We start from the raw sequence: 17,559 nt of genomic DNA, 5'->3' as shown, positions 1-17,559 counted from the left end.
AGCGAGTGTTTAATGTTAGAATAAGTAGGAGGAGCAGGTACGAAATGGATAGAATCCAAGCAAGAAACAAGGGGTTTTGGGGGTGAGTGTTTAATTTCATGTTGTGGAGCTTTGAATATGTTTTTCATTGTGTCTTTAGCACAGAGAGTAAACTTATGAGACCCATGATATGCCACAGCCATTGATAGCTTCAATAGCACATAGTACTTCACAACAAGAACCATTAAGCCCACCTTTCCTGATGCAAATACCCAGACCTTCATCAGACTGTGGTATTATCTTTTATTTGAGATAGCTTTATGCCTATTGTGTATGTTTAAATTCCCCCACTGCGTTAGCCTCTATTACTTCTGATGGGAGGTTGTTCCATTTACCTACCACGTTCTGATGTTATTCACCATAGTTATTGTAGGTCAACAGACTGAAAAGAACAGGTTGTTGGTAGAATTTGAGTGATCTGCTGTGTACCCAAACAATAACATTTACAATAGTAATAGTAACTTGTATATGGGTCTGGAAACCAACTCAGATATTTTCTGTTTCAGACTACATGGATTTGAACTTATACTGACATGGCAGTATGCATGTGTAATCACTGTGTAGAACTTAATTATCTACAGAAACAGTCATCAATTTAAATCAATGATACCAGCAGCTTGGAAACAAGACAGCGGCTAACAATATCCCTGTAGGGAGAATAATGTGAATACTTGCACATCAGGACAGGCATCTGGTTGAAACAACCCAACAGGTCAACACTATTATGTAGCATAGAATCTAGAACACATATACATTATAAACAGACATCCATTTGATGGTGCCACTTTGCTGCATAATCCAGATGTTCTGTCCGATTACATCAGCATACTGTAATTTTATGATTAAGCTTGTGAATGGTTGTCCGCATGACTTAAATTGGCAATTGCGATTTTAAATTTAATTACGCATGGCCACAAACTATGTTTGTTCCATTTTGGATGCTTTGCAAGGAATTTAGTAGCGCAGCACTAATATATAGATGACTGAATTAAGTAAAAAGAGGCATGGAAAATGTTGGTGATTCAATATGATTTTTTTTAAATCAAATTCATATGCTCCCCCACTTGTAAGATTTAAGAAGAGGCTTTGGATAGAGCTTTAAAAAGCAGTTATTTTGTTCTGTTCGTAATAGGACATATTTTTTTTGTTTATCAGAGTTACCCAAAGTATTGATGCCCTAGAATCATTTCTTAGTAACAAGGAATCTAATTTTTCTATTGTTAAGGAACCGACGGGCTAATAATAATTGCTAACAATTGTAATTATGGAGACAGGTTTTCCTAGTCATTGAGAATAAACCACAAATGTTATTATTTATATTAACCGGTAGAATACATTGAGGAATATGTTTAGGTCAAAACAAAAGTGGTCATGAATTCTCCTCCTTCAACGCTGTTTCTCTGTTATATTTAGACCAGAGAAATTCTAAATAAAATAGAAAGCTATATATGCAGGGAGTTACTGACCTTCTAGTGTGGCAGAATATGTCACAGTATATGTATATATGATGGTGTATGAGACATCATTCAAATCAATAAAGTTACATTTTGTAGCAAAGATTTATTTCAAATTATAAAATAAGTCCCCACTGGCTTTGCAAAGAAGATGCATATTAAATATTACATTTTTACATCAAGTTATAATATGGATTTATTATGAACCAATAGTTGGAATCATGGAGGTGCAGATATACTTTCAAAGAATGGGTCAGGATGAAGGTCTAAGCGAACAAGTTTGTAAGACAAATAAACGGTACAAACAAAATTACCTCTGTTCAGCCGGTGGATTTGTTTGAACATAGTCTTGTACCAGTCCTTTGACCTCTCTGTGTTCTAAGGGAAAAAAAGAATACAGCTTAGACAAAACAGCTTATAGAAAAACAGTGACACCTGCGGAGACTTCACTGAACATACACAACAACAACAATGGGAGAGAGGCAAACAAAAATACAAAAACAAAAAGCTAAGCTGTGACATGAGCACACACTCCAACAGACCGGTCACTAATTCTTCAATTACACAGTATATCTCAAACACATTACAAAAGCAAAATGTTACAAGGTTTAACTTAAGATACTCATTTAAATACACCTGGATAGAAACACTGATACACAAACATACAAGTTGACTGTCATAGACACGATTATACTCACATTTAATGACAGCTAAGGATATTGAAAAAGAACATATACGGTACATTAGTAGACCAGTCCATACACAAAGCCAAATATTAGTTTGATTAAAAATAAAAGCTATGTAGAAAACCCTCATATCCTGAAAAAGATCCAGAATTTTGGTTTCAGAAAGTCTGACTCAGATTCTACAAAGTCTACTGACTCACAAAGACACAGACAGACACTAGATACATTAATCAAGCTGCACAGATTGTACTTAATGAAAGCATGAAGTATTATTGACTTCTTACCCGTAGCGGTATTCCTATTTCATCTGTCACATCCCCAGGAGGACTTCGGATATCTCGTCTGGGATACTCCATTGTGATTCTCTCTGTCTGTGTATTATCCTGACATTTCCTCTCTGGATAAATTAGTGGAGATGTTTTCTCAGCTACAGGTCTATCTACAGTAGGATCTAGAAATTGTAGAAGAATATCTATCAAAACCCTGTTTGTGTCAACAGCAAAGGGGCAAAAATGCAAGCACAACAAACATCTCATGAGTCTCCAGGACAGGACAATAGTAACTGATAAATTATGGCTTCCAAACCGTACACATCTAGATTATTGAATACGAATAAAAAAAGAGTAATTGAGACGTTTCCTGCTAATACTTGCGTCCACTTATGCAAAAAACCCAATGATAAAACTACAGAAACTACAGAAGTGCAAAGGTGTGTTACTACCACTGAAAACATTGCATGGCGTTACTTGAAACTTCAATAACTGCCTAAAATAAATATTGTCTTTTGAAAAATATAAGAAGTGGCACGGCTGAGTAAATAGACTTGAGGCACCAACGCAAGAGAGACAGACCTAGTTATTACCGGGCACTGACCTAATTAAAATTGTAAAAATATCAGGTTATTCCCTTTGGAAGGAACGGAGACATACATAATTGCAATGATAAAAGCTACCCAACTGCAAAATTATTAAGCATGGAAGCATAAGTGCTGGAAACCCCCCAAATTATGTTGCTTTTAATGCATGGATAAGAACCACACTGTGGGCCAGCTGAAACACCTAATATTGTAGCTAAAGGTCCATCAAGCTGTGAGTACTTGGCATAGGTCCCCTGACCGTGTAATAACCAGTGTCCCATGGACAGAATGTGCCTCAAGAGCAGAGCTCGGCGATAACTTGTTAGGAAACATGAAACCAGCATTTGGACCTATCAGTTTAGTAACTCCGGACTTCTGTCAATGCGTTTCTTAAACTGCTGAGTTGGTTCATTTTTGTGAATGCCACCTCAGCTCACATACACTGCCTACCTGGTAGGCCTAAGCTTCCTGAATGTAGCAGTGGTCTGTCATCCAAGGTGGTTATCAGAGGAGCACAAGCACAAGGTGGAAAATGTCACTAAAAACAGGCGTGTGACTGGTATATAAGTTGAAGCGCTCAGTGACACCACTACTTATTCCCCAACTTTTACAACTTTGGCCACTGAGTCCATGGATTCCTATGGAGACTCAACTTGGTAGATAACTTACAATACCCTAAGCAACATCTAGACTGCCCCAAGTTCCCAATGCATGCGATTGCTCAAGGAAAATATTATCCAAGAGGTTTGAGAATCAAGAGACATGGGCCCATGTGACATGGGCCAAGTTGATCATTTAAAACGTAATTATCCATGGACTATTTCTAGGCCAGCTGGACCCTTAGTGAATAGCCTCTAGATTGAAGCAAATTCACCACTGATTCTGTGTTGAAGGGGATTTTTGCAACATACAGAAATATATATATTTATATATATATATATATATATATATATATATATATATATATATATATATATATATATAGTTAAAACAAAATTCCAAACATTTATTCCCTCTTAGATAATAAACATTATGGTATGTTTTCACTTTTTCTCTGTGAAAAAAAAACTGTGGGTTCATTTTAGCCAACATCAAACTTATTGCACTGTCCTGTGTCAGTTTACAAAGTTGCTATTTTTGAAGATCCTAGATTGTGCGTAATCGTTACTAAATGCAGAAAATGTGTTTTGTGTATTTGCCCAGTGTTATTCTTGGTGGTTATATGATACCTAAGATCATTATTAGGGTCTCTTGTTTATCAAAAGTACTTAAAGGGACATTCAGGTCATTATATGGTGTTGCCTGTCTTTTTACACACATGGGGGGTATTCTGCTGAATCCCCCATATGCATTTGCCCCTTTCCACCCCTCCAGTTAAATCCTGTTCAGGAGAAGACCCCATCCCCTACCTCACCCTTTGGAGAGGTACAGCAATAGAATGGGGGGTGAGGGGGTTTGGCAGCTCGGTTTCATAGGATGGTGACACTGGTGACATAGATGCTCCCAAGAGTTTTAATATTGCTGTTAATTAGCATGATTTTAACCCCATCTCTCCCCAGATTCCAATCTTTTAATATTATTTGATAGAAATACATTTTCTACTTCATTTAAAATACTCGCTGGACACAATGCTCTATCAGAGCTACAATTAGATTTGTAGATTTGTGCTAGTCATCTGTTCACTTTATTCTACTAATGACTAAACATTAGTCATATAGTCCAGAACATCCCAGTCGGGTGTGTCATTAGGACACAACACAGAAAAAGACAAATTGGCAGATGACTCTGTATTTTATATTCAGTTACACATAATGATGTGTGCTTTTTCTAGTAAGTCTCGCTAGACCGTGTGACCGTCCAGTGCCAACGCTAAAATGCTACCATTTTTTTTCCTGGTAAATAGCAATACACAGCCACAAGGTGGAGACACACTACAGTACAAAACATAGCAAATACCTAAAATATTTTGTGTACCTTTAAAGAAAAGCCTGTGCCACCAAAAATAGTAATTTCCCCCAAAATACACAGAAGACTAAGGCACAGTCTTAGAGCTGTGCGATGTCTCTTTTCCAACTCCTAATCCATGTATAGAATGTCCCTAAGCGTTGACCTAACAAGGGGGCATCAATAAGCTCTAACGTCAAGGTGATTAATTGAGCACAAAATCAGGTTAAAACAATCAGTGAATATGTGCACGGTTAATATTTTCCAACATCCCAGGTAAAAGGGGACGTTTCAAGCAATTTACATGTGAATAATCAGATAATAAGTGTGATAGGTGTTAATATCATACCTGGCAAACTACTAAGTCGTTTTTGCTGTTCTGTGACAAAACAAAATGCAAAGAGATGCGTGAGACAAGTGGAGCGTGCAGATTAACCATGCATTCCATACATGAGCAGGATTTCAGAACAATGTGACGTTACATGTGAATAATATAGCAAGCATTGCAAGGATGCGATTGGCCAATGAGGACTAGCCAATCAGAGTGCTGTACTTAGCCCATCGCAACATAAACCAACGGATTTGGAAGTCCAATTCATATAACTGTCAGCACTACCTGTAAGACCTGTCACCTTCAGACACAAGCTTGTTAATCATCAATTCAGAGTATACTTTGAATGTACCTTTTAATCCCTAATTAATTCACATAGTATAATAGTTAAATTCTAACATCGTTATTAGAACAATGTAGTAAGTTAAACCATCTTGTGAAATACATATTTTCAATATATTTTATATATCTTTTTAAAAGTTTATACAAAAGAATGACACAATTATAAAATTCTATATATGTTCTTTTTGGAGTCATAGAATAACTTTATAAAATATATACGAACAAAGCAAAGCTGCATGAAAGTGACAGGTCCCACTAAAGTTTCTCCTATCTTCCCTTTAGCAATACCCTTGCCTGTTGCATTCTGAATTAAGGTTAGATTGTCTTTTTTTAAATGATGATGCTGTACACCACATATTGGATGAGTGGAGTTAAGGTGGCCCGATTCAGTGAGTAAAGCACAGCAGTCTTTAAATGCATCTTGGATCTGTATACAACACAGAGAACATGCTTATCTTTTAGGTACAAAAAGATAATCTTTTGGGTACCATTTTACAGCGCTATGGAATCTGATGGCGCAATATAAAACAATAAACAATAATATTAAAACATTAAAACGTTGAAAAAATTAGAAAAATAAATTAAGATTAAAAAAACAAATTTTCCATTAAATGATTGCAAATAACCCATTAAGAAACAGGTCGGTAAGGAAAGAAATAAGCACTCCCACATTTTAGTATTCCCCCCATCAGTGATCTTGTCCCGAGTAAGAGAAAACATTACCGACCCAAGATGATTCCTAATGAAAAATGTTCAAGAAATCATCACAAACACAGAGCGGTTAGCCTTACCTCTGTTGTGCTGCAAAAGTACAATAGTAGGATTTACATTGGTGGTGGAGGGGTACACAGAAGGCTTGCTTATTGGTGTAAGTGAGGATAGTTTATCGTTGCTTAAACCGGACAAATAAACTTCATCAGCCACAGGATCCTAAAAGCAGAAAATAGTGGGACCGTGTTTATTAGACTGGCATGCCGGGCTGCGGAAACTTATTTAGCCCAAAAACAGATGGTAGCGCTGGCATTAATTTACTCTGATAAAGACATTCTGTCATTCAACAACTCAACAAACATTTTATTACACAACTAGTACAAGGCTTGCACTTGGGGGATACACATTGCACTAGTAGAAAAAAATCAAACCTTGTTTGTGAAATCAGGTCCTCTTTAAGAGCACGGAGTTAGACATGCAAAACACATGCAGTATCAAATGAAACTAGATGACTTCACTGGGCATCAATGGAACAAGAGTCGTCACTCCAGATACAGACGACAAGGCGGCTGCACAGTCATCTGAAACTATGTAAAGCAGGTGTGCTATCACACTGCACCCTGCATGAATTATACCATACCAACCATACCATATCATTCTCTAAAACAATAAAATTAGTGCTACCATATAGGTAGATGAAGCAAAATGATCGAAGGAGCCTCTTACAGGCTCTATGGAATTTTGACACAGATTCCAAAAAGATGTTTTTATTTAAAACCCATTTATGATAATATTGCCCTTCTTCATCTATGCATAATTATTACTTCTATCAAAGATGGGGCCCCAATTAGCCTTTATGCTTAGGGTACCCAAAAACATAGCGCAGTCCCTGAAACCTAGACCTATTTGATCTTGATACAATACGAGGTGTCACAAGCTACTTGTTTAGAAAAATAAAGCTTCAATGGTCTTTAATATTACTTCAGATTAGGAAATCAACAAAAATTATAACATTTTTTGATTAGACTAATTTTAATGTTTCGAGTAAATTGATATGTTACATCAATCGTCAAGAAAACCTATTAATCTACATCCAAAAAAGCTGCCTCTGGGAAAAAACAGCTAGCCAAGCAAACCGCACAACATGGCACAAACATACATCAAATATGATGGTGGTGAAAAGGTCTACATTGTTTGAGTATTCCTTGTGTACAGTTGCCAGTTATACATGTAAAACACAAATACACAAATACAAAAATTTACTTTCCGTTACTAAACTTAGTCCATCAAATAATTGACTAGTTTCAATTACAGAATGCATGCAATAAAGCAAAGGTAGAAGTCATGCTTTCTGGCACAGGGCAAGAGTTGTCCTCTTGGTATTTAGTAGGCTAGTAAGGATGCCCTACTTTGTGAGTAAATGCTGAGGAAATGGTGAGGGTATCAACAGCTTACTGTGTGTGAGTAGACTCCACTGAGTTCATGATCCAAGACTCGGTTTGAACCCTCCCTTACTGGAGGAGCCAGTGAAGGTGGTGGAGAACATGGTGGCTGACTGTTTGAAACACAAAAATTAGGAGGGCTTGGGATATGGTTTGATCCCTTTTGCAGATGAGGGGGGATAAAATCATCAATTGTAGGCAAAGCCAAGGGAGAGGTGACAAGTTCTGGGGATGCCGAGAGTTTGCCAGCAGGTACAAGAGGTGGCGGTGGAGTGCTTGAAGTGCCTTCTTGCTCTCGTTCAGCTTTAACCTGGATGAGTGGTACTACTATAACCTCAGGCTGAGCTGTGACTGAAGTGCCATCCTGTGGGAAATAAGGTGTTGTTACGCAGAATGGAAATGACTACACCAACAGTGGAGCTGTGAGGTGACATGCATCGACATGTCTAATAAAAACCATGCTGAATTTACTTCTATCGAACCTGCACAAACAGTTTATCAAGGTAGTCCTAATCTTCATGATGTTCCCGGTACTTACTTCTCTAAAAACACAGCTTTCACTGAAAAGAAGTGACTTTGCAACAATGAAAAAAAGGAAAGCTATAAATTTCAAGAGAAGCTGAATGCATTTATTAGAAACTTAGCAAAGAGGCATCAACAGTTCCAAAAAAAAAAGCTTATCAGTTTACATGAGAAAGGCAACAGTCATACAGAAAGAGTTAGTTATGTGACTTCATGAAATGAAAAATACAAAAATGAAGACATGTACCATGCGTCGGTATCCCTGAGGCTTTAAAGGATGATTTTGCTTTGTTGTAAAATACGGCTCCTTTGCAGTCATGTTCACACCACAAGCTGGATGCTGTGTATCTGGCTCTACGCGTTTTCCCATATCTTGATGAAGAGGACATTGACTCCGGAGAGTATCTATTTCACCATAGCTAATGGAATCTTTACTTGGGACAGTGTCAAAGAATGGCCTGGGAGGGACAGGAGGTGGGGATTTTCCGGTGTCTATTATCGAAGGAACAATGTTTGTGGCTGGTGATTTAGTTACATCAGCTTCCAATTCAGCGCCCTCTTTTCTATCATGTGGAATGCTGGTGGGATTTTCATACGCAGCTGAGCCAGTGCTGTTAGATAAACAAGCTACATATAGGCTGCTGACCTTTTTGTCAGCCTTAGTCTCATGACTGGAACTCATTCCAGCAACACTTTTATCCAAACCGCTAGACTCACTCAGGGGGTGTTGTGGTGACGTGTTTGATAACAAGAAGCTACTACTGACATGCTCTGGTACAACGTGGACAGAAGAAGCTGGGATGTTTGTGTGATCACGTGATTCATCTTGGTTTCCAGAAGGGATAGAAAGTGAAGAGTGATAGTTAGCACTAGGTGCTGTTGGAGGTACATACGGTTTAGGAGCACTCAAGTAAATGCAATCGAGTATTGGTACTGGTTTAAGATAGGATAGTTTAGCGTTAGTATGTGGCCGCCATGCAAAGCTCTCCTCTTTAGGAGGAGGAGGAATGGGGGGAGGAAGATCCTTCTACAATGATTAAAATAAGGAATACGAGAACAAAAAAGAAAAGAAAGAAATGGCAAATTAAATCAGCCATTACAACAAAGACATGTCAATGGAGTCTTACAGTGAAAACATTGGAACAACAATTTCTTTTTTTTTTTTTGTAAATAACATTTTTATTTCGGGGAACAACAATTTCTATTGGATTTCCTTCTCATTATTTTTACTGTTGCTTTGTATATTTTAGGAAATTAAATTTCTTTTGACTTATAAATAGTTAATTTGAGCAGTCGACATAGGACTACATTTTTTGAACATTATGAATTACTTTTTATGTGCCACATTGGAAATTTAGTTTAAATAATACACTGAAGGACTGAATATTTCCTAAATAAAATATAAAATACAAATACTTGATAAGTCATATTCCTCAGTTTTAAATCCAAGGCAACTGACACAGAAATACTTGTGGACCCCAAAGGTAAAAGGTAATACAGGGGTTCAGCACTATGTTTTTTTGTGGGGTCTGCTAGCCAGCTACATAGTACAGGAGCCATGTAGGGGGTCCTGTCCCTATCCCACCAATAACACGATCATATTATCTTTAAAATCATGAAACAGACAATTGCTTTCCTACAAATATAAAGGGAAAGCTATAATATGTATGCTTGGGGATACTGTGGATCTAAAACAGGGCATTTCCCAGCCATAATCTGGAATACATTATGTAAAGCCCACAAAGTATTCAGGGGATTAGTTTTGCCAATTCCTCAATAAAACATTGGCGCACCCCCATGTCCACATTGAAGCTCTCGTGGATCATTAGTGAAGTCACAGGATTGCAGTAACATAATCCCACACTTTGCACATGAAGTACACGCAGCATGTTAGGAAGGACGGAGGTTGACTAAAACTCCTAAAGAATTACTAGAACAATTACAAGATAGTAGTGAAGGTCTTGTATTGCTTTCTATACCAAACAGCACTATATCATAAATATCAAACATAATCGTATACATTAATTTAAGGAGGGGCTTTGAGTGTAAAATATTTTTGGTGGTTTTAAGAAGAAAGGAATGGAATAACAGACAAAATAACAAATAAATGAAATATTTACATAGAAATTGGACAATTTCTGAATCGCTTTAGTACATAACACCATACACACACATGCAAGTCACACCATGATACATCATAGTAAATAATCAGTAGATAAAGTTCCATATCAGATAGTTGAAGATCAATGTACAGTACGGTACGCAATTTGCTTAAAGCATCCAGACAAAAGAATGTCAGTCACTTGGTTGTAGTTATAATCTTCTAATGATTTTCAATCTATGTAACCAATGTAGCTGGCTTGCCCCTGTTCAGTTTTCCCATAGTTGCAGCTCTTCCATAGTCTTAGTAGCCTATCATGTTCAAATTTTATAACTTTAACTAACACGTTCCATCTAATGAAACTGATGGAAACCATCCCAAAGACTCTGCTAGTCTGCTTTATTATTTTATGTCCCAGGCACGATTGAGTTCTGGGTAAGGGCCATTTAATATGTATGGTGATGAGGAATATCCCATACTACAGTTTGGCTAGAGCTTGGGATAATGGAGAAACACACATAAAACCCTCAAATAACATCATCTGCGAAGTGCTATAACCCTAAATACTAATCAGACCTCCACTTATAGTGGAAAATTTTGGTAAATTATAAAGGTTTCAGAAAGGGCTAGTTAACCTACAAATTCCTAAACAAACAGAGAATTGACAGAAGGATAGACATTGTACAGTACCTGTGACCTGCCATCAGAAGGAAGGTGAGGTCTCACACTGCGAAATCCTTTGGCCGCTAGGGATGAGTGCTGAGAGTCCCCATTAGACTCGGCTACTGAAGGAGGGCGTTCATCTGTGCAGATTACGAAGATTGTTTTTAAGTAACGAAGCTACTTTACTACCTCGAAGCAAACAGATCCTTTTAAAATGCTCTTACCTTCAGACGGAGGTTCACCTTGTTTTATTTCAGAACATACATGGAAAAGAAGAGAAAGAAGCACAGGGTAAGCGTCCACTTTCTTCAGTACAAAACAAGTCCTCTTCGGAGGACTGAAACACTGTTACAACTTCAGACTCTGAATGGGATTGCTAATGCTAAGTGCCATAGTAACTGGCATTACATATCAAGTTCTCGCTGTTTTGACCTTTGTGGATACAAAGAATTCTTTCAGAGCAATAAAGACAGAATTGTCAATTGACTCTAACAGTTTGCAAGGCAGCAAACACAATAAAGTGGTTGAAAGCTGTGAACATGATGTGAATCGGGCTCAGTGATCTCAATGCATATGGCATTTACGCTATGAGTTTTTAAACCGCTAATAAGCAGTGTTCCAAAATGTTTGACATGACATTAATTATAAATTGCAAGAGAGTTGAGGTTGACAAGGTATTAAAGAGAATACAGCTGTAACATCCAGATCATGACAATGGTTAGAGTGGGGGTTGGTAGGGATTTCATGTTATTTACACTTTACAACATACATTAAAAAAAATCTTAAAATGAATTAAGAAAACAAAATTGTAATATAGCTTAGATGTAATGTAAAGAGAAGTTGGTAGAGAAATGGAACGGTCTCTCAGCAGAAGTCATGTAGGCTGAAATAGCGAGGGAGTATGCATGGAATGGGCATAAAGCTATCCTGACAATGGGACAGAACCAAGGACTGATTGGTGTTTAAATCCTTACATCAAGAAAAATGGGCAGACAAGATGGGTAAAGTTCTTCTGTTAAATTCTATGTTTCTATGTTATAAGCAAGGGCTGGGTTTAAGTGTAGGCAGGTATGGGCTCTTTCCCTTAGTCTACTCTCATCTAGACCTTACATTTATCATTGTATGTGTTACAGGTAGGACTGTATACATCAAGAGAACACAATGTCCTTAAACAGCATATCCAACAACACCAGGCTTGGCCTATGGGGTATGTGATTGGTCTAGTCACAAGAGGGGAGCAGGATTTCTTAATTTTTCCATCCTAAAATGGAGAAGACTACGACTTTGTATTGTATTATCTAACTTGGGAGGCTGCGGTTAAGTGAAACATTACAATCCCCTGACCAAGCATTTTGAGGGCCAACCCCAGCGAGCTTCAACAACAAGAAAGACCGAGCTGACCCTAGATAATTTAAGGAGGTTTCTCATCTCATCGATTTATTATGCAGGGCAGCTCAGTACTTTTTTCCCCAAAAGAAGCTCATCAAGATTGACCTTCAACAAACAAAGCAAAGCCAGGTAATTGAAATGTTCAACCCTCCCGCAAACTGTTATTTATACAGACATTTTCTGTGTCACCACACATTGAGATTTATAACTTACTTGGTGACAGCTCAATATCCAGCGTTGATCGGCGTTTTACAACTTCCCCCTGTGCCTGAGACGACCTGAGGGTGACCGCTCCTTTCCCAGTGCAAATTTTAGCAGGATCAGCATCTAAAAACGGACAAATGGATCGTAAGAAGAATCCATTTCACTGTTGCGTTCTGTGATTTCACACAAAGTATCAAATCTTGATGGCGTTTTGTTAATTTGTATCTAATATGCTTAAACTATATGTGGATGTTTCTTTGTCCCATGGTGATATGTCTGTAAATTCAAACTGAAATCCTAATCACCACCTTCCCATCCAGTCCTGATACTTCACCTCTCACTTTAAAATGTGTATATATATATATATATATATATATATACATATATAATACGTATTTGACAAGTATATTATTATAATATATCCACTCTGTCATGCGTCTTTATAAATCTACAAAAAAAATAGGGTTAGCTTTGCAAGGGTTACAGGGTGATCCTGATCATTTCAACAGTATGGTCAATATAAAATGAAAAGTGCAGCGGGAAATATCACATATATTATTATATGACTATATATTCCTAGCATATATGCCACAAACTTTTTACTTCCCTTCCTCTCTCCCTCTTTCTTTTCACCTTCCCTCCCTTTATTTTCTCTCTTCTTCTTTTTTCCATCTTTCTTCTGCCCCCTTCTTTCTCCCCTCATTTCATCTCTCTTTATCCCTGCTTCCACTCTTTCATCGCCTCTATTTCTTTTCACGTCTTCTGTCTTTTCCAAATTTTTTCTCGCCCTCACATTCTTCCCTCTCTCTCTCTCTTCTCTATCAGTTTCTTCCTTTCTCCATTACACTCTCACTTGTTTTCTTTCTAATCGCTCATTTTTCTTATCTCTCCTTTTCACCCCCCCTCTTCCTTTTTGTACTTCTCACACCTATGTCTATTTCATTGATCCCCTCATACCACCGTCTGCAAACATTATGCAACAGCATGTTTTCTTTTACTTATTTTTTTATGCTGCTCTATAAGAGAGCAGTGGACATTGTCTTGAGATCCCCTTGGTGGACTTTTATGACCCCATGGATCTTAATTAGCACAGAGAACCCCTGTGATTTAACTAGTGACATCACCAGTAAGGTTCCCCTGTGCAGAAACCAGGGGAATCATATGGGGAACCCTCTGATTGCCGTTTGCGGCCCAATGACACCTCTGTCATTGAGGCTGCAGCATACAGCATCGCATGCTTATAGAGCATGCATTGACTTTTAAGTTGGCATTTAAATCCCCTCAGAGTGTTGTTACATTCATTCACAAATTGTGGCCCCAGTTGTCAGAGGGGGAGACAGGACTGTCAGTCTGATCCTCCGCTCACTGACAGGGATTTAGTCCTGCTAACAAGGGGCAGGTCAGGCAAGAGGGAATGGGAAGCAGTGGTCCGAGTGGAGGAATGCTGGTGGGATTGGGTAAGAACACAGGGGGCAGGGAGGGGCTGGGAACATCAGAGGGGAGCTGGAGGGGACAAGGAAAGGCTGCGGGGTACAAAGGGACAGGGAGGGAAACAGAGGACACTTGTCCTTGTTGGAACTTTAATGATGGGCAGGACAAGGCTACATATGCACTTGGATTTGACCTTACTTTAAGCCCCATCCAGCATGACCAACAATTCCCACAGTGACAAGGCTATTGTGTATAATACATTTTAGATAATAAATATTGCAAAATATTATGAACTGAAACATATCCTGTATATAATTCAAATTGCGGTATATGTACTGTATCGTTCCTCCAGGTATTTTCCTACAAATGACTTATAGTTTCCGAAATAAATTTGAAGGAAAAAAAAAAAAAATACTCGCATTTATAAATTGGTCTGCATTTAAAAAATTTAGTTTTCTCTTGAATATATTTACATTTTTATCATCTTGTTCACTTTGTATAATGATGTATTTTATACATATAGGGTATTATTGGCATGCTCTTTCATCCTTCAGAAGTAAATATTTATTATTTAGCCATGGGCATCTTGATTAAGTGAAAAAAGTGAAAAAATGAGTCAGTTTTTCTCCATTCCGATTATATGCTCCTTTAAAGAACGAACTATGCAGACCTTTTTGCAGTGTATTTGGACAAGTGTTCCTTCAAAATAAAAATGCTGTTATCTGGATCTCAAACCAATATTTCCATAATAACAGGACCCCAAGACATGTCACTGCCCAGATTATATTACAAGGAGCTTGGTGGTCAAAGCTCATAAACTGCTGGAGCCTATCTTTTTGCACTGTACTACATGGATCATTGGGAATGCATACCCTTTTGGTCTCCTAAAACATATATAGATTTTATTAGCCATGTCCAGAAGTCATCACCTTCTAACTGACTTACAATGGATCTTGTCAGTTCTGCAGTGATGTCATAGACTAACTTTATATAGCGTTAATATGATGGAATATTTTGACAATCGCAGTACAAAAAGCATAGTGTATAAGGCAAACCATTCTCCTTTGGACACCATACTACAAATGTTTAGCTCCCATGTAGAAGAATAAAAGCAGCAGCCAGAGAAGGCTATGTTGGTTATCCATACTTTCTCAAATTATTTTGGTTTGCAACATGATAATAAGTTGAATGACCAGACTTTCCAGTTTTGACAGATGTGTGTCTAATTAACCTATGTAACACTGCAACACAATGACTTAGAGCATTCAACATTGCAAATAAATCAGTTACATTAGACTAAATTTACAATCACTTGCCCGGTGATCTATGGTTTTTGTTGGCTACTTCATTGAAAATAACAGATCCTCAAACACAAGTAAGAGAAGTAATACAACCACAGAAAAAAAACAAAACATACATCTAATCTGACATCTCAGTAAGACACTGACTTGTTTCTTTTCTCAAACAAAACTTGTTATATACTAGGATGATGAACAAGAAATAAATAAGGTCATGCTGGGCATTGCATTGTGAGTAAAACATGTGCATGCTTCCCATGCTAAGCCTGCAACAATGAAATAATAACATGAACATAAGGTTTATATAAATTAGATAATGTTTATATATATAAAAAAGCAAATACATGTACACATACACACACTCAAAGATCATTCTATTCAGATAGGAATCTACCAAGGACATTTGGTAGAATAACGCCTTTTAAACATTATTTGCTATTAAAATATAAATATTGTGTATTTATTGCAGGATATTAAATGCGTAAGTAACACATTCAAATTATTAAGCATCTAGCCGCACCTTTTATTACCCCAATACGCCGTATGTAAATTCATTAACAATAGAGCTGGAAACGCATAGAATGTTGGATTTGCAGCTAGACTGCTCCATGCACGGTAAGGCTGGGAACAGCACGACATCTGGGACAGTGGTAGAACCATCCAATATGTGGCACTAGGCCAAGAACATGTAGGAAACGTGTTCTGCATCTGATGTGCAAATACTTATTTGGCCCGCCGACGGAGTTTTGCCAGCCATAGCAGATAACCCTATTTCCTTATTCAGTATGATTAATATGATTGCGGGGACATTATAGCCTTCATATGCAATTTAATGCTTATGATAGCCGTGTGCCCTCTGTAAACGCATGGAGGAAGTCAGCAGGATCCTTACATACATTTGCCCTCTATTTTCCCCTCTCAGTGCAAGTGCTTTCCTGCCTTCCAGCTTCTCCTAACGTTAAGTGCCTTTTGCCAGTAGAGAATGCATTTTTAAGTACTTAGTACATTAATGTGCCTTCTTTGTTGGTAGGGCTGAATAGGGGTACTGGAGCGTCCCTTTAAGGACTGCATAATCTCCATTTCAGTTTTGATAAACGGTAACAATTAATTTGGCTTCTAAACACAAACATAGTTAATAGCGTCAGCTTATGAAAAGAAACACACAGAATTTCCATGCGTGTCCTTGTGATTAGTTAACTTGTACGTGTTAAGATTTTATAACTTTGCAACATCATGCTAGTAAGTAGAAAATACAGCGCAATGCATTTCAACTGCCAAATGAAAATTATAAAACAATTGCATTTTAATTTATGAAATGGGGTTACAGAAATACCAGCCAGATATGCAGCAGGCGCAACGTAAGCAGCTGTTCACAAACTTAAATAAGAATGCGATTTCATATTGCTTCCTGCAGTGGAGCATAAGTAATCATTTACAAATAAGAGAACACAAGCATTCAAACAAATCATTTGATGTGCTTAACATGTGAAAGAGCCAAGCAAAAATGGAGAAAACGCATTCCTTCATTTGGTTCCATAGGGTACCTGGAACTGGCACAAGATCAGGAAAGTTGTTCACCGTCTTCACGGGAATAATTTGTACAGCAGAAACCGAGCGTACACTTAAAGTAGATTGGTTTGCTGTAAACAGAAAAGGATAGAAAGTGTATACAGAACACACACATTCCAAAATATACAGTCAAACACCTAACAGAATCGGAATACTTGACCGTGGAATGATGGGTTAGCAACAGATCTTGGCTGTGACACATTTAGTTTATGTTGAGTTTGATAGCATAAGCGGGCTATACAATTTAGTTACAATATTATGACTTCCAAGTCTATAGCAAATGCATTTTTGCTCCACAATATTTATTATATAGAAACAGAACTGGTTTATTCAATGAATAGTTTTCATTTTCCCCAAACAATTCTCTGCTTGGTTGAACTAGTCCACCTTGGACCTGGAGCTGCAAAGGATGAGATTTACCCCAAAAATGCGAAAGGAGTAAGGCTCAACTCCACACAATCACCGCCAGAAAAATCCCATCCAGTCCCACCCATTTCCTATAAAAATTATAATGTTCTCTACCCATTTCATCTATTTTCGACTGGCTAGAAACAGTTAATGAGTAAAACAAACCTTA

General features: G+C 37.7%; 1 protein-coding gene across 5 annotated transcripts in view; it reads right to left on the bottom strand.

Annotated features, from left to right (window-relative positions):
* SORBS1 (sorbin and SH3 domain containing 1) overlaps positions 1–17,559 on the bottom strand; it is a 127,447-nt gene that overhangs the window by 39,263 nt on the left and 70,625 nt on the right. For 2 of the 5 annotated variants that reach the window (XM_053451284.1, XM_053451285.1), the window contains 10 exons: positions 16,958–17,053; positions 12,694–12,807; positions 11,316–11,333; positions 11,119–11,231; positions 8,575–9,354; positions 7,819–8,169; positions 6,444–6,582; positions 5,329–5,358; positions 2,464–2,630; positions 1,808–1,871 (listed from right to left, as the gene is read on the bottom strand). In XM_053451284.1, the coding sequence (XP_053307259.1) occupies positions 1,808–1,871; positions 2,464–2,630; positions 5,329–5,358; positions 6,444–6,582; positions 7,819–8,169; positions 8,575–9,354; positions 11,119–11,231; positions 11,316–11,333; positions 12,694–12,807; positions 16,958–17,053 (1,872 nt within the window). Of the gene's footprint in view, positions 1–1,807; positions 1,872–2,463; positions 2,631–5,328; positions 5,359–6,443; positions 6,583–7,818; positions 8,170–8,574; positions 9,355–11,118; positions 11,232–11,315; positions 11,334–12,693; positions 12,808–16,957; positions 17,054–17,559 lie in introns of those variants that run through there. The other 3 variants (XM_053451287.1, XM_053451288.1, XM_053451286.1) reach the window with 2 other exon arrangements.

Source organism: Spea bombifrons, chromosome 11 (genome assembly GCF_027358695.1).
Source record: "Spea bombifrons isolate aSpeBom1 chromosome 11, aSpeBom1.2.pri, whole genome shotgun sequence".
Lineage (NCBI taxonomy): Eukaryota > Metazoa > Chordata > Amphibia > Anura > Pelobatidae > Spea > Spea bombifrons.
The sequence above is the reverse complement of the archived record's forward strand: the minus strand, read 5'-3'. Positions and strand labels throughout refer to the sequence as shown.